At 46.7% G+C, this 18079-nt stretch overlaps 1 protein-coding gene across 6 annotated transcripts in view; it reads left to right on the forward strand.

Moving 5' to 3' along the window:
- Positions 1–18079, forward strand: part of DNAH9 (dynein axonemal heavy chain 9) — a 297242-nt gene that overhangs the window by 217182 nt on the left and 61981 nt on the right. For 5 of the 6 annotated variants that reach the window (XM_088828905.1, XM_088828906.1, XM_055407299.2 and 2 more), the window contains 6 exons: positions 1795–2220; positions 8914–9033; positions 11266–11454; positions 14323–14558; positions 15948–16070; positions 17600–17804. In XM_088828905.1, the coding sequence (XP_088685031.1) occupies positions 1795–2220; positions 8914–9033; positions 11266–11454; positions 14323–14558; positions 15948–16070; positions 17600–17804 (1299 nt within the window). Of the gene's footprint in view, positions 1–1794; positions 2221–8913; positions 9034–11265; positions 11455–11811; positions 11935–14322; positions 14559–15947; positions 16071–17599; positions 17805–18079 lie in introns of those variants that run through there. The other variant, XM_088828909.1, reaches the window with a different exon arrangement.

Consider the following 18079-nt stretch of genomic DNA (forward strand, 5'->3'; position numbering starts at 1 on the left):
CCCCACCTGCATGAGTAAAAGGACTGACTTTTTTATTTACCACTGCATCCCCCCTTTGCCAAATGAATGACCGTACAGACATGTTTGTTCACTCAGCAGAGACTCCCTGACTGTCCTCCATGCCAGACACTGTTCTAGGTGCCGTGACGCCTCCATGAACAAAGATTCTGCCTCTGTGAAGATTCTGTTTAGCACTGGGCAGGGGCAAGAGACAATGAGCATCATGAAAAAGCACTGTATACAATGTGTGTGTGTGTGTGTGTGTATACATATATGTATATATTTATATTTAGATATTCAAAAAACTAAGATCATGGCATCTAACTTCCCATCACTTCATGGCAAATAGACGGGGAAAAAATGGAAACAGTGACAGACTTTATTTTCTTGGGCTCCAAAATCATTATGGATGGTGACTGCAGCCATGAAATCAAAAGACATTTGCTCCTGTGCTCTGCTGCAAGAGAAGCTACCACAAGGAGAGGCCTGCACACCATAACTAGAGAAAAACCCATGTAGCAACAAAGGCCCAGCATATTCCAAAATAAAACATATATATATATATATAATTTTTTAAAAGTTAGAAGGAATTACATTGAAATATTAACAATGATATATCTAGGTTATAGAATTAAATTTCATCTGTATCCATTTTTATCTTTTCTGAATTCAGTACATTGAACATACATGCTCAACTTAAATTATATTAAAAATTGTGGGGGTTTTGTTTCTGATTGTATTTACCCTCTTTGTCCTCTTTGGCTCAGGGGAGGCCACTGGGACAGGTATTCAAGCACACCTGCCACACCTGTGCTGTCCTTCATTCCTGTCCATTGTATACAAGACTCTCATGACTCAAAGTGCAAACAGTGGCAAGAATAAATAGAGCATCTTCCTAGGTGCTTCCATTAGGTGCTGGAAATAATCCCCCTCCTGTTTTGATTTCCAGGTCTGAGAACACCCCCAAATTAATTTGGCACAAGGATCTAATCTTTGAAATTAAGATTTTCCCCAGTTCACAAAATCAGCCTTGAAATCAAGTGCTTTTGAGATTACATGTTCCTCACTGTCAGTCACAGCAAACCTTAAATCAACTTTATATGCATTTCTGACCAAATTTCACTTGCAGATTTACTGCTCCCAACCTACAGATGAAAACACTAAGGCCTGAGAAGGTCGAGTTGGCTTTTCAAGGTCAAGCCTTTCAGCCATATCTTTCTAGAGCAAGTGAAACTTGTAGCAAAACTCCAACCCCTGTCTAGGCAGAGGCAGTAACAGCACACGCTGTGCCTGGCTTTCTGTCTGCGTTATTTCTTGGCAGAAAATACCACTTAGCTATCAGGACGGTCAGCTGTAGTTAGAACAAGCTCATGGAACAAAGCAGTTTAATTAAAGAAAAAAAAATGTAGTTGGGTTACACTGCTCTTCTATTCAATCCAAGATGGAAATTAATTTATAATAACCTTATCTTTTATTCATGGCATGCTACCTGTTTCAGAGCACGTTGGCATCCTTATACATTTCAGTTAAATGTGAAATAATTGTGTGTTTCTGATGGGCTGCAGGTCAAAGTGCTGAGAGAACCTCGCTGAGTCTCGACTAGCCATTTGGAGCAGTCTGGAACCACTGGGGAGTTCTCAGTTCCCTTCTGATGAATTATGATATTTAAAATGCCGAAGGCACCTAAAGGCTTCAAAACGGCCCTCTCAGATCGCTCCGAGCCAGACTCCATGAGTGGTCGATGACAAAGAGAGCCCATGCATTTTCCTCTAACAGTGTGCCTCTCTCTTGCAGACCAATCTGACCGAGCTGAAGTCCTTCGGTTCCCCGCCGCCGGCGGTGAGCAATGTCAGCGCAGCGGTAATGGTGCTCATAGCCCCCGGGGGCAAGGTGCCCAAGGACCGCAGCTGGAAGGCCGCCAAGGTCACCATGGCCAAGGTGGACAGCTTCCTGGACTCCCTCATCCACTTTGACAAGGAGAACATTCATGAGAACTGCCTCAAGGCCATCAGGCCATATCTGCAGGACCCCGAGTTCAATCCGGAGTTCGTGGCCACCAAGTCCTATGCGGCCGCTGGCCTCTGCTCTTGGGTTATAAACATCGTGAAGTTTCACGAGGTGTTCTGTGACGTGGAACCCAAGCGCCAAGCGCTGAGCAAGGCCACCTCGGACCTCGCTGCTGCCCAGGAGAAGCTGGCAGCCGTTAAAGCCAAGATCGCTGTAAGTGACCCCCACCTGAGGCAAACAGCCCTCTCCCCCAGGCCCCAGCACCCCGGACCTGACTTTTAAAGAAAACCAAATTGTTATGTAAAGTCTAATTTTTCAATAGAGGGAACTTTTAAATTTTCTTTCTCAAATACCTTGTAGTCCAAACAAGGCAGATCCCCTGGGCCATGGGTTTAAGCTTTGGTCCTAAAAGGTTTTTTCCATTTCCTCCAAGGAAAGAAAAGATGACAGACGGATACGTATAATAAATGAATGGTATTATCCATGGAACCAGCTGCTATCTTTTTAGCCACAAGTGAATCTAATATTTTTGCACATCTAATAGTTAAGAACAAAAGGTCAAAAAAGGGAGATTCTTTAACTTATTTTATTGAAGTATAGTTGATTTACAATGTTGTGTTATTTTCTGCTGTATAGCAAAGTGATTCAATTACACACACACACACACACACACATATATATTCTTTTCCATTATGGTTTGTCACAGGATATTGACTATAGTTTCCTGTGCTATACAGTAGGACCTTATTGTTTACCCATCCCATAGATAATAGTTTGCATCTGCTAATCCCCAAACTCCCAATCCATCCCTCCCCATACCTCCTTCCCCTTGGCAACCACAAGTCTGTTCTCTTGTTTGTGAGTTTGTTTTGTAGATAAGTTAAAAAATGGGAGATCCTTTTTCCTCTTTGAGACATAGGGATCTTCCATTCTGGCCACTGTCCGCCCCCTTAGTCTCATTGCTGTGGACATGTGGGTCTGTGGGACCTGTTATGCCACCTGCACTGCCTTATAGAAGTCTGTAAGAGCACCTTGCGTGTTGTGGTTTGGGGTGGGAGTGGTCCCTTGGCCATACATATATAATTATTAGCCTCCTATTGATATTTTTGTTGTATGTCCCTCACCCAGGATTGGGGGATGGAGGTGACCTTGGATTCACCCCTATTTAAGAGAGATTCCCCTTGAACTTCACCTTTGCCATTAAAATGACATGTGTTCACGTTTAGTCATGTCCGACTCTTTACAACCCCATGGACTGTAGCCCACTAGGCTCCTCTGTCCATGGGATGCGCCAGGTAAGAATACTGGAGTAGGTTGCCATTTCCTCCTCCAGGGGATCTTCCTGAGCTAAGAATTGAACCTGCATCTCCTGCATCAGCAGGCAGATTCTTTAATCCTGCGCCACCTGGGAAGCCATTACAATGGGTATCGCCAAACTCAGAGGTGGAAATCAGAATCCTGCAGAATGACACAGCAGCTAAAATCCCATTGGCAGACCTTCCAATCTATGCTGTGCTATTCACCAATGAGTGACATATAGAAAGGGCTTTCAAGTGCCCAAACTTCAGCTTCCTGACATAAAATGGACACAGTAATAGCCCCCACTTTGTGAATTTGCCATGAGGATCAAAGGAGACAAGCAGGTAGAACATAAGCCCAGAGCCCAGACCACAGGAACACAGGGAGCTGCCGCCACCACCTGGTTCCTGTGACCCCTGACCCCTGCATTACCTCCACCTGCTCCTCTATCAGCTGCACATGTCATCATGTCTGTGTCCAAGCCCTGGTCACCACCACAGTCAAGCTCAAGCCAAAACTTTCCCTGGATCTTTCATTTCTACGTGTGAATTCTAGGCAGATAAGATTCTTACTGCACATTTCTTGTGATGATAAAAAGGGTTTTACAAATTATGAAAAGCAAGATTGGAGACATGCTTCATGCTTCAAGTTTCACAGGTTTATTGATCCATAGATTAAATTCCTCAGCTAAAGACCCCCAGTTCAAAGATCCTTGCAACCAGACTCTCTATTAAAAAGAGATGCTTTGGCAAAGCAAAGACTCTCCCAGTATGTTTGCTTTATAAAACCCAGATATTCACGGCCAGATTACTGATAATCCACTTCACAATGGCCCTCTTGAAAGAACACCAAGAGCAAAACACTCTACCACCCTGTTGACTGCTTCTGGGGAGGAAAGACCCTCTGATTATTTTCATATTCTTCAGTCTCTCTCAGAAAAGTATTACAGGAACTACATCTTCAAAGCTTTCTCTCTCTCACTCAAGTTATTTTAATGAAAGGAACATTTGGTGCGAAGGGAATGTTTTCAAAATGTTTATACCTTTACAGTTAGCCAACACGCACATGATGGGCTCATTCAACCTGTGAAAGCAATCAGAATATTTTTAAAATACTTGGCTACCTTAGGAAGGCGCTTCTCTTCTGCCAAAATATTTTTTGAAATTAAAAATAAAAAGATCCCTTCTCGCATTGAACAACCTCCTCTCCATCCTTTGCTCATCCACATGCCTATCAACATAGGCATGACACTCACCTACTAATGACAGGAGGGTGGACTGATACCCATTGCGCATATGGACGCCCGCCCAGGCAGGAAAGTGCCTCCCTCTGTGTCACTGAGGACACAGCCAGCCCTTCCCAGTTGCATCCCCCCTTCACCAAGAAAAGGATGCCTGTTTTTAGGATTTTAGCATAATTCCAAGTAAAGAATTTTTTTAATCAGAGTATAGTTTCTTTATAATGTTGTATTCATTTCTGCTGTACCAAGAATTTTATATTCATGATGCATAAAGCAAAAAAAAAAAAAAACGCATCTTATAGACACATTCTACTAGTTAATTTCAATTTGATTATATATATAATTAAAATCCCTGGAGGAGGATTCTTGCCTGGAGAATCCCATGGACAGGGGAGCCTGGCAGGCTACAGTCCATGCGGTTGCAAAGCGTCGGACACAAATTAGCAACTACACAGATAATTAAAATACAAACGAATTTGAATAGTGGTGGTTATCTCCAAGTAGTAGATTTTGGATGGTTTTTGTTTATCTGTATTTTCTTTTTTCTGTCACAAACACATATGAACTTGACAATTTAAAAAAATAATAGTAATAAAAACAAGGAAGGCATCTTCATTGGGCATTTACTCACTCATTAAGTAAAATAACAGAGCAGAGAAGAGCTTCGAGTGAGTGATGACAGTCTCTTGACCTTTTCATTCTTTTGTCTGTTTCTACTGATTGTTGAGCCATAAAGAAAGCTGAGTGCTGAAGAACTGATGCTTTTGAACTGAGGGCTCCTTGGACTGCAAGGAGATCAGACCAGTCCATCCTAAAGGAAGTCAGTCCTAAATATTCATTGGAAGGACTGATGCTGAAGCTGAATTTCCAATATTTTGGCCACCTGATGCTCATTGGAAGAACTGACTCCTTGGAAAAGACCGGATCCTGGGAAAGATTGAAGGGAGGAGGAGAAGGGAATGACAGAGGATGAGATGGTTGGATGGCATCACCGACTCAATGGACATGAGTTTGAGTAAGCGTCAGGAGATAGTGGAGGACAGGGAAGCCTGGAGTGCTGCAGTCCATGGGGTTACAAAGAGTTGGACATGACTGAGCAACTGAACTGAACTGAACTGATTGTTGACGCCACTCAGAGCTTGCAACCCAATGGCTTAAATGTCTTTTCTCTGTCCTGCACATACTGCTTGGAAATGATTTAACTGGTGGCCAGTATTTAAAATAAAAAAATCTGATTCCTGGCCAGTCTTATAACAATCACAAGATTCCTGAATATCACTGACTGACTCTGGCCTTAAGCAGTGGCTTCCCACTCGAGCAGGCCGTTTTGCTGCATTTTGTCACAGTCCCCACCGGCCCCCATTCCTTTTAGCATTAGACTCATCTGGCTGGTTGGCCTCATCCTCCTGCTCTGCGCGTCTGAATTTCTGAGCCCCGTCTGCGTGCTGTGCTGTGTCCATTTGTCACGTATCTTCTTCAGAGAGTGGACTTTCTGCTCCAGGAGGCTGGACGACAATCATCTCCTGTCTCATTACAGTGACTCTGTTTCACCGACGTGACCTCAATTCCTTGTTCAGTCACATAGAGGCCACTTCCTTGGAGCCCTCGTGTTCAAGATGTAGTTAGTGCCCTTGCCTTTAGCTCACCCCCCTCCCTCCTACCACCCACTTCCCTTATCATTACTCACCGTTATCTGGTTTTTGAATCACCAACACTGAAAACCCCTACATTGTAACCAAAATCAGTTGTCCCACGCACTCCCCACTGACTGATTAAAAAAAACTGAAAGAACAATAAATTATATTTATATTCTGTGAATCTGTCTATATTGTTCATAGCCGATCAAAGTACAATTACATTTCCTTTATAAAATGCCTTTCCCCCTGGAATTTCTACTTTCTCTTTCTCTCTCTCTCTTTCAATTAGTTCCTTTGGGGAAAAAAAAAAAAAAAACTCTCTAGGGACTTCCCTGGTGGTCAGTGGTTAAGACTTCACTTTCCAAGGCAGAGTGTGCAGGTTCAATTCCTGGTCAGAGAGCCAAGATCCCACATGGCTTGTGGCCAAAAAAACAAAACATTTTTTAAAAAAGCAATATGGTAGCAAATTGAATAAAGATTTTTTAAAAAATGGTTCACATTAAAAAAAATTAAATCTCCATCCAGTCCAGTGTTCTACTGAGCCTGCCTTTGTTCCCAAGAACTTTCTTGTTTCCAACTCAAAGCTCCAGTGATAGAGAGTAATCGCGTTCACTGCTCTCTTGGGTTCATTCCAAAGACTTCTGGACCCCATGGGTTCTTTCTTGATTTCTTCTCTTGTTTTACTTTGGCTCATTCTTAAATAACGTTTTCAGAAATGTTACATAAGGGGTAAATTATCTAATATTCTGGTCTGGACATATCTTTTTGTTTCTACACTGAATTGACAGTTTCACTGAGTATTAAATTCTGATGCTAATATTTTCTTCTTAGAACACTGAGTGCTTTATCTTTTAGTCTGGTGAGAAGTCTGATGAACAGTCAGGGTCTCATTCCTTTGTGGATGCGCTGTGTTTCTGCCTTTCTGGAAGTCTTTCGATTTTTTTCTTTATTCTTGGCATCTGAAACATTACATTGATGTACTTAGCTGTCACTCTTTTTATTCTTTGTGCTTGGCCTGTAGAGACTTATTTTCTTCAGTTCCACAAGATGATTTGTAGTCTCTCCTCTGTTTCTTTTTTAATCTTATTTTCTGGAATGCATATTGATTAGATATTGGAACTTCTCAAAGTAAAGAAAGTGAAAGTCGCTTCAGCTGTGTCCAACTCTTCGACCCCATGGACTGTAGCTCACCAGACTCCTCTGTCCATGGATTCTCCAGGCAAGAATACTGGAATGGGTAGCCATTCCCTTCTCCAGGGAATCCTCCCAACCCAAGGATAAAACTCAGATCAAATCTGCATTACAGGCAGATTCTTAACCTTCTGAGCCACCAGGGAAGCCCATCAAAACTTCTGACAGGTCCTCTACTTTCTCTCATTTTTTTCTCACTTTATATTTTCTTACACTGTCTAGATTTCCTCCAATTCATGTTTGAATCCTTCCCTTGAATTTATTCCCTGGTGGCTCAATTGGTAAGGAGTCTGGTTGCAATGTGGGAGACCCGGGTTCAGTCCCTGGGTTGGGAAGATCCCCTGGAGAAGGAAATGGCAACCCACTCCAGTATTCCTGCCTGGAGAATTCCTTAGACCGAGGAGTCTGGCAGGCTACAGTTCATGGGGTCACAAAGAGTCAGACATGACTGAACGACTTTCACTCATGATCATGTTAGAGAAGTCTTGGGAAGAAGAGGAGGTCGAAGAATGTGGCCAGCCTGCCCCCGTTAACTGGATGCCTCACCACCTCCCGGTTAAGGTGCTTGGCTGTATAAGCCTGACTCTTCATTTCTTCCTCTTGTGACTTGGTGATGATGACAGAGCAGCTGAAGCCTACTGTGACACAGATGTGAGACTTCTCTGGAGGTGTCTTCCATGCAACTAGGTGGCTTTGTGGATGCAAACAGGCATGGTGGGGGCAACAAAGACTGTGTACTTACATTCTAATTTCTTAATGCATTTAGGAAAACTCAGAACCATGTCTTTTTAAAAAAATGTTCCTCTGCTTTGGGATAATTGGAGAGAATGGAGGAGGTTAGGTGAAGTTGTCTTATACTCCTGAGACCTTGAAGCAAGCGGAGGACCCAGGTTGCAGACCAACTCCAACCTGCAAACCAACTGCAGCAGACAGTCTGGCTCCTCCCTGCACCCCCACTCCAGATCCTGGGCTCCTTCTGTCCATTTCCAGGCCTCCCCAGGCTCCAGTGAGCTTTTGCTTCTAAAAGCAAAGCAGCGCTTTCACTTTTTTCTCAGAGTACTGGAACCCATTTTCCCCAGTACAGAGAGAGACAGAATTTAAGTCTCTCTCTCCTGGTCCATTCCCTGGGTCAAGAAGATCCCTTGGAGAACCCATTCCAGTATTCTTGCCTGGGCAAGTCCATAGTCAGAGGAGCCTGGAGGGCTACAGTCCCTGGGGTCACAAAGAGCCAGACACAACTGAGCAACTAACATTTCATTTCATTTCTCCTGGTCCATTACCCCCTCCTGATCCTGGACCATTGACTAGGGGAGGGACATGAAAGCTGGGTTCTCTCACTTGGATCAGGACCCTTTGAACTCCCATGGGGATCTTCCTGAGAGCCCCCCAAATTGCCTTCCTTCCCTTCCCTCCCCATTTCCCCAGTCCCTCACAGCTTCTTCCGGGGAGCACGGGGCTTCTTTAAAAACGCCCTGCACGTGGACCCTTATCTCTGAAGCACTGAAATTACTGACAGACCTTGCATTCCTTCCTCAACAGCACCTTAATGAGAACCTGGCCAAACTCACGGCCAAGTTTGAGAAAGCGACAGCCGACAAACTCAAATGTCAGCAAGAAGCTGAAGCGACTGCAGGCACCATCTCCCTTGCTAACCGCCTGGTAAGTGTGAGCCTCCAGGGATGGGGCGGGGGGAGAGGGAGGATTTAATTACACAAGCTGAGCTTGTCAGGTGCCTCAGAGGTACATAGTAGATGAACACAGCTGAGCCCCACTTTGACAAGAGTGGCAAGAAATATTAAAATGCTCCAGGCTGCAGAGGCTGACTCCTGGGGAAAGTATGCATGCACACCCTGATCTGGTCAAAGGAGATTTCCTACAGGGATGGTTGGGAGGAAGGGTGTGGGATCCATCAGGCAGCTTTCAAGAGGCATGACGCGCTTACCTGTACCTGCAACGGCTATGGGAATCGTTGAAGACAAAACTAGCCTCTGATAGGCAAACCCAGGCATTCTTCCCTGTGGGGCATTTGATAACAAGGGTGTGGACAGGATGAGGCGTTGAGACAGAAGCAGAAAGGAGCCAGGCAGACAGCTGACTCGGAGCATGGCCACCCATGACCTTGGTCTCACCAGCAGGGTAGTCACCTACATGGCCACCCAGGGCTCCAAGAGCAAGTGTCCCAAGGACAGAAAGTAGAAGGGCCCATTCTCTTAAGGCCTGGGGCCAAAAGCCAGCACAGCATCCTTCCTTGTGTTCTACTAGTCAAAGCAGTGTCAGATCCAGGGAGAGGGACCACAGGCCCCAGCCCCTGACAAGAAGAGAATCACAGGATTTGCAGCCATTTTCATCCCCCGTGGCTTACATTTCTCATCGTGAATCATCAGCTCAGAGCCTGCAAAGCAGCGCCCACTGGACGTGATGTCTCCTTATGGAGGGCCCTTACAGCACCTCCCTCACCAGTGAAAGGAAGTGGAATCAATCCCTTTTCATACACGTTTATTCCAGCCATCATTTATGTATATAACAAAGCCAGGTTTCCCAGTTCAGGGACAGATGAGTCATAACCATCTCTGAACCAGCCGCGCTCCAGTGATGGGAGGTGAAGCCTCAGGTGTGTCTGAGCCCTTGTGTGTTGAACCTGCCGCTGCACAGCTCTGAGACCCCCAACCTCACTGAATGGCGGGGTATAGAGGCAGCTCCTCCACAGACGAGCGGGAGGCAGTCAGGCCCTCCCTACCGGCCTGTCGTCCGTTCACTCCCTGCCTGGTTCCCAGAATCTCCCCTGGCCTCTCTCTGCCCGGTTGGAGACTTTTCTGCATTGGTCCTTGTAGGAAGCGAGGTGGGGCCCTGCTCTAGGACTCAGGATAGATGGTCTCTGAAGCTCCCCCTACACTTCCACTGACCTGAGGGTTCTGAAAAGATGCTGGGACTTTCCGATCTTTATCTGTGTGATCTAAGACGGAGTGAGGATGGTCAGGTGGGGTAAGTCCCTCAAGTCTCTCAGCTCTGACATCCTTGGATGTCATCTTTCAAGAAGAAAAAGTGACCAGTCATCACACCATAGCACAGAGGGCTTCCCAGTTGACTCAAGAGATAAAAAATATCTGCCTGCAATGTAGGAGATCTGGATTTGATCCCTGGGTCAGGAACATCCCCTGGAGAAGGAAATAGCAACCCACTCCACTGTTCTTGCTGGAGAATCCCATGGACAGAGGAGTCTGGTGGGCTACAGTCCAAGGGGATGCAAAGGGTCGGACGTGACTGAACGTGCATGCATGTGCATAGCACAGAAGCCAAGCTTCACCGAACAGCCCCCATCGGGAGCCTGTCTCTCCTCCAGGGAGGGTGCCTCTGACGTGGGCCGACAGAGTCAGGCCCTGCTCTGCAGTCCTGGGACTTTGTTTCTGTGCATCTGTAGCTTAATGACCATGCCCATTCTGCCCACTGTGAGTGATTTATAGTGCAATTGATTTTCTTTGATTTTCATATCTTCAGTATTTGAAGAGAAGGGAGAGGTGCATGATTTTCTGCTGTGTTTTGACTACCAGACATGATCCCAAGTGTTGATCACATGCAGTCACACTAAATCCTCTTCATGGCCCTTCGAGGCAGGCACGTTCATCTCTATGCCTGTCGAGGGCAGAGCCCCGAAGCCTGCATTCAGACCCTGTCTCTCCACAGCCCATCAGGTTCAGGGCAGAGAACAGGGGCTCATTCGCTGCAGTGTTTGCTGTGGCTGGTGCAAATCTGCACTGATCACAAGGGCCACACAGATGATGTCCTGAGTCCCCTGCTGGGAAACGTGTGCTGTGCATTCTCCGTGGCTGAATCATGGCTCTGTGGCCCGTGGTATGATGTGCCTCCTCCCTGCTCTGCTCTTTGAAATGGCAGGTGGGAGGCCTGGCCTCTGAAAACGTGAGATGGGCAGAAGCTGTGCAAAACTTCAAGCAACAGGAGAGGAAATTATGTGGTGACATTTTACTTACTGCAGCTTCCATCTCATACCTGGGCTTCTTTACAAAGCAATACCGCCAGAGCCTCCTGGACGCGACGTGGAGGCCCTACCTGAGCCAGCTGCAGGTGTGTCCGGCCCGCATCACTCGTGAGCTCACTATCCAAATCTTCTAGTCCCTGCCTGCGTTCTTCCTCCCATCACCACCAGAGCGCCCCCTAGTGACCTCCAGGATCCAGGAGGGAGACCTGGGCACCGATGTCCTTCCACACTTCCATGTACCGCCATCCACTGCCCTCCAGGTCACCTGGGGACAGCACCTGTCCTCCTTCTGGAGTCTGCGTGGGAACTCTGGTCCACCACCTGCATGCTGTCTCCTGACAGTTCTCAAAACTGTTAAACCCACGAGGCCCCAAACGCATCCTGTATTTCCCTCCAACATTCCTGCTCTTGTGCCAAACTTAATAGCAGCCGTGGAGGGCAAGCCTCCTTCCCCAGACGCTGCACTGCCCTGGCTGCTGCGCCCCGAGCTCCACCGTCTGTGTCTGTGACACCGCTGTGAAGGCAGCTCATCGGCTTTGGTCAAATGTCCTCTGCCCTCAGTGTGAGTAGGTGGCTCTTACTCCCAGCTTATCCCTCCACACTGACATGACCTGATGGGGACATGCCAGTTTCCAGCTGAAGAGGACTCAGGCTGTGTTGCCCCTCGGCACTCTCATATCACTCATGGTCCTCAACCCACAAATACTTGCGAGTCTTCAGCCTGTCCTACACGCCCCCGGCAGGAGGCAGAGAAGACAGTCCATACCAGGGTATCAGCAGGACAGTCTTAGTCCAGCAGGCAAGACGAGAGTCATAAGCAGCTGCCTGAGAGTTAGCACAGAAGGATCACCACGTACATTAGGGTTATGTTCCAGAATGCATTTATAAGTGTCTCCTTGGAACACAAAGCCCGTACTGTCTAGTGATGGTTGACTTCTCAGATCAGCTCATAAAATCCCACCCACCTGATAATTTGCTGAACAGTAGTTTAAAAACTGTTACAGTGCATTTCCCTGGTGGTCCAGTAGTTAAGACTGCGCTTCCAAGGCAGGGGGCACAGGTTTGATCCCTTGTTAGGGAACTAAAATCCCACATGCCACGTGGCACAGCCAAAAAATTTTTAAAAATTTTTTTAAACTTAAAAAAAAAACAGTTACAATACTGAGAAATAAACAAAAAATTAAGCTGTTATTGATTCACTTTGAACACTTGTGGAAAGGAAATTTTTGAAAGGACAAAAATGAAGGCAAGGAGCACAATAGCAGGTTAACGAGGCGTTTTCTGGCTTTGCTATGGGGACTCAAGTATTTTTGTGCCATAGACCCTTTTGGCAGTCTGATAAAACTGATGCATTCCTTTTCACAGTAATGTTTTGTAGCATGTAAAATGGAATGAATACGATTACAAAGGAAAACAATTCTATTGAAATACATTTCTGATCCCAGGATAAGAACCTCCAGTGTCTGGTTTTCCCTTTGAGATCTGCTCGAAGGTATAGAATTGGCCATTCGTACCTTTAGCAGATATAATTAAAGGGAAAGGAGATGGTCTGGAGAGGCTTTCCTGAGATAACTGGGAGGACAAACTACAGAGAAGGATGGAAAGGTTAATATTAATAACAGGGCACACGTGTGAACCTCAAGAGTGTTCTGCAGCCGACACAAAAGGTCACACGTATTGCATGATTGCATTTATGTGAAACATCCAGAATAGGTAAATCCACACAGACAGAGAGCAGATTAGAGGTTGCTAAGACCTGGGGGTAGCGGGGAATGGGGAGTGACTGTTTGTAAACGTGCGGTTTCCTTTTGGGGTGAAGAAAATGTTTTGGAAAGAGACAGAGCTGAAGGTTGCACAGCGTTGTGAACGACTAAATGCCATTAATTTGTGCACTCAGAAATGGCTAAGGAATGTGAATTTTACCCCATTAAAAAAAAAGTTTCCAGTGACAATGATTATTCGGAGAAGAATTAAATGAGCTAAAAGAGATAAACAGAAGAAAAGGTAGGGTTCCCAACAGGGACAGCAAACAGGTTTGCAGGACGAGGTCCTGCAAGCAGCCTTGTGTTGACGGGGGTGGTCTGCAGCAGGAGAAAGGAGAGGGTCCGCAGTCCTTTGTGAGCTGGGCATTGGCAGCAAGTGGTGATGCCAGTGAGAGGAGAGGGTGATCAGTGTCCGCTGGTGTGGGGCCTGGGCCGTGAAGCACAGAAATGCAACAGGAAGTGACTCTGCTCACATGGGTAAGGAGCATGCAGACTGCTGATTAACATGCAAATGGTACTTGGTTGCTCAGTCGTATCTAACTCTTTGCAACCCCATGGACTACGCCTGCCAGGCTCCTCTGTCCATGAGATAATCCTGGTAAGAATACTGGAGTGGGTTGCCATTTCCTCCTCTAGGGGAGTCTTTCTGACCCAGGGATCAAACTCGCGTCTCCTGTGGCTCCTGCATTGGCAGGCAGATTCTATGCCACTGAACCGAATCCACCTGCAATGCAGAAGACAAAGAAGACTCAGGTTTGATCCCTGAGTCGGGAAGATCCCCTGGAGGAGGAAATGGCACTCACTCCAGTACTCTTGCCTAAAAAATCCCTTGGACAAAGGAACCTGGTGGGCTAGTCCAAAGGGTTGCAAAGAGTCAGACACGACTGAGCAAACTCTTGGATTGGATTTGATTGATCTATGGTAGTCATTTGACTTAGAGAATGTACCAAAGAACTGAGGATGACAAGGGTGGAATTTCTGCTGCTGTTCATCCCTCAAGAGAAAAGACTATCAGGATGCTGAGAAAATATGCTTCTGCAAACAATCATACAGCCAGGAAAACTCTCCTCAGGGGGATTTTGGTCTTGTTTTTTAGAGGAGTTCTGTCTTTTGAGTGAGCTGTGCCCCCCCACCCCCAGCCGAAGGCACCTGCTTCCGTTCTGAGCACCTGTGCCCTTTCTTTCCCACCAGGTTCCAATCCCGGTGACTCCCACCCTGGACCCCCTGCGGATGCTGATGGATGATGCCGACGTGGCCACCTGGCAGAATGAGGGCCTCCCTGCAGACCGCATGTCCACGGAGAATGCCGCCATCCTCCTCAGCTGCGAGCGCTGGCCACTCATGGTGGACCCTCAGCTACAAGGCATCAAATGGATCAAGAACAAGTATGGCGAGGGCCTCCGGGTCACCCAGATCGGCCAGAAGGGGTAGGTGTCTACACACAGAAGTATACCACTTTGCCAACTATGCAGAAGGAAAAAGTGTGATGAGCGGGTTTTTAATCACTGAAGATTGTTTCTATCCTCCTGGTCTCCCCCAGGAGTTTGCTCCTGATTGTCCTCTCAATTTAAGAAACATCTCAGCGAGAGATGCTTGGGTGCTGAGTCTCTGCTTTTCTTTCTTTTTATGTTTGTTTTTATTGGAGTACAGCTAGTTTACAATGTTGAGTTAGTTTTGGGTGTAAAGCAAAAAGAATCAGTTATGTTGTTGTTGTTTGGCTGATAAGTCATATCTGACTCTTTGCAACCCCATGGTCTATAGCCCTCCAGGCTCCTCTGACCATGGGATTTTCCCAGGCAAGAATACTGGAGCGGTTTGCCATTTCCTTCTCTAGGGGATCTTCCTGACCCAGGGATCGAACTCGAGTCCCTGCATTGGCAGGTGGATTCTTTACCACTGAGTCACCAAAGAAGCCTGAATCAGTTTACTTATTTAAAGTTACCCAAATAAATAAATGAGCCCTATAATTCATCATTTTTTCCAGCACTCTCAACTTTTGGTCTGTGATATCCTTTAAGACTTCTTTCTGCACATCTGTATTGTTCAAGTGATAGAAAATATTTTATTATCAGCTAATGTAAATCCCTCCTGTTATTCTTCATCATCATTTATTTCTTAAACCATTCTTATTATTTTCTTTTAGATTAACTTTAAGATTTTTGGTCAAGGTTTAAAAAATTATATTGTTATTTATTGTGTGAATTGAATCACATCAAACTTGTAAATCTATTTAGGTGAAATATTTTTTATGTGCTTATTAAACTCTGCATAACATTGAAAAATTAAAAATAGCCTGCTACTGCTGCTAAGTCACTTCAGTTGTGTCCGACTCTGTGCGGCCCCATAGACGGCAGCCTACCAGGCTTCCCTGTCCCTGGGATTCTCAAGGCAAGAACACTGGAGTGGGTTGCCATTTCCTTCTCCAATGCATGAAAGTGAAAAGGTAAAGTGAAGCTGCTCAGTCATGTCTGACTCTTAGCGACCCCATGGACTGCAGCCCACCAGGCTCCTCTGCCCATGGGATTTTCCAGGCAAGAGTACTGGAGTGGGTTGCCATTGCCTTCTCCAATGTGTTCCTTTTTATGGCTGAGTAATAGTCCACTGTATATATGTACCACAACTTCTTTATCTATTCACCTCTCAATGGGCAAGATCACATTAATGTCATTTTAAATAAAGAAACACATGCCCCTGAAGTCATCCCAGAGAGCTGTGCCTCCAAGATGACCCCTGTGTTCCAGAGGCCACGGCCACCTTGTTCAATTGCCTCAAATCCACAGCTTGCTACACTCTCACCTGCCCAACTCTCTCCTCAGCTACCTTCAGACGGTAGAGCGTGCTGTGGAAGCCGGAGACATGGTGCTGATTGAAAATTTGGAAGAGTCCATCGATCCTGTGCTAGGACCCCTGCTGGGGAGAGAAGTCGTTAAGAAAGGACGGTGAGACCCAGCTGTCCTGCGGGCCTTCCAAGGGGCTGGCCCACGGCCCCTGTACAACCGCGCACAAACCTGCTCTCCCTAGAGCCTCCTCTCCCAGCTAGATAGCTCTCCCAAAGCATCTCCTCATTCTTCCGAAAGAGGAACACCTAACTGCCCTCCTGTCCTAGAGAAAATTTTCTAGAAGAACTTCCATCAGCTAGCTCACTGGCCTGTTTCTCAACAACCATAGCACACTCCTCTGGAGGAACTTGAGAGGGAATGTGATGGAAAAGCAGGCTGACTCTTTTTTTACATATCAGTGTATTTATCTATTTTTATATTTTGGCTGTGCTGGGTCTTGCTTGCTGCCTGAGCTTTCTCCAGTTGAAGTGAACAGGGGCTACTCTCTAGTTCTGCAGGCTTCTCACTGTGCTGGCTTCTCTTGCTGTAGAACACGGGCTCTAGGGCTTGCAGGCTTCAGTGGTTGCAGCTCCTGGGCTCAAGAGGATAGGCTCTATAGTAGTAGCTCACAGGCTCAATTACGCCATGTGGGATCTTCCTGGATCAGGGATTAAACCCATATCTCCTGCACTGGCAGGCTGACTCTTTACCACTGAGCCACCAGCGAAGCCCCAGGCTGAATTTTAACCACAAGGATTTCATCTAAGCCAGCTGTCTGAATTCCGAGAACTCACGTCTTTGTTGATTGGATGAGTACCTGTTGCTTTGGGTGCCAGCAGTTGATCAGGGCTTAGCAAAGGTCTAGGAGAAGGGGGAGGAAGAGAAAGACAGGGAAGGGCTACAGGCACATAGGAGAGGGGGTGAGAGTTATCGGGAAGGACTGGTCGGACTCAAGAGCCTCTCCCACTGCCCAGACCTTAAGCCACCTTTGCATGTCCTTGTTTAGTTGCTAAGTCACATCCTACTCTTTGTGACCCCGTGGGCCATAACCTGCCAGGCTTTTCTGTCCATGGAATTTCCCAGGCAAGAATACTGGAGTGGGCTGCCATTTCCTTCTCCAGGGGATCTTCCAGACCCAGGGATCAAACCCACATCTCCTGCATTAGCAGGCAGATTCTTTACCACAGAGCCACCAGGCAAGCACCCTTGCATATCCTTAGGAGGCACTTAATTACTTAATTAAGCATTTTCTCCCATAGAAGTAATGTTCCACCAGCCATGAGACAAAGTAAGCTCTACTGCTAGCCCGTAGTCACCTTTGTGCAAACTCTTAAGAAGGTGCCCCTTCCTGCAAGTGCTTTACTGCCATCTGCTGGAAACGTTTTATAATGCGCTCCCATTTACATGCACCACTGAGTGGATAGCTCTTCCTCTAGCTTTACCTGAAAAAAATAAACGTGATGGCCGAGGGAGAAGGTCTGTCTCCCTCCACCCTGTTCCCTGCATGAAAGCTCGATCTAGACATGCCCGTCCATCTGAGTATGGCAATATCATTCGCTACGACCTTGCAAAAAATCCCATGCAGGATTCTGTCCCTGACCAAAGCTCCCAGGAAGGCACCCACCTTCACACGAGCCTCTTTGTTCCAGGTTCATTAAAATCGGAGACAAAGAGTGTGAGTATAACCCCAGATTCCGGCTCATCCTTCACACCAAGCTGGCCAACCCTCACTACCAACCGGAGCTGCAAGCTCAGGCCACCCTGATCAACTTCACCGTGACCAGGGCTGGCCTGGAGGACCAGCTGCTGGCTGCGGTGGTCAGCATGGAAAGACCAGATCTGGAGCAGCTGAAGGTGAGGTGCCCACCCAGCCAGGGAGGGAGGAGGGAGACGCTCTGCCACCCAACCCTGCCGTGCGCCCTCCTCTGGGTACGGGGGTGTGGGGGGTGTTGTTCCTTCGGAAGTTGAGCCGTGTGGTTCTTCTGGAGCTTGGAGCAGCACCAACACCATGTTCCTAGAACAACATCGTGTCCCTGAAACAACACCAGTTACCTGGAACATCCCTTGGGAAGCAGATGGTAGAGCAGGCTGAAGACCAGGAAGCGGAAGGCAGCTGGGAGAAACTGCAG

Source organism: Moschus berezovskii, chromosome 20 (genome assembly GCF_049115385.1).
Source record: "Moschus berezovskii isolate FMDL1 chromosome 20, NW_MosBer_1.0, whole genome shotgun sequence".
Lineage (NCBI taxonomy): Eukaryota > Metazoa > Chordata > Mammalia > Artiodactyla > Moschidae > Moschus > Moschus berezovskii.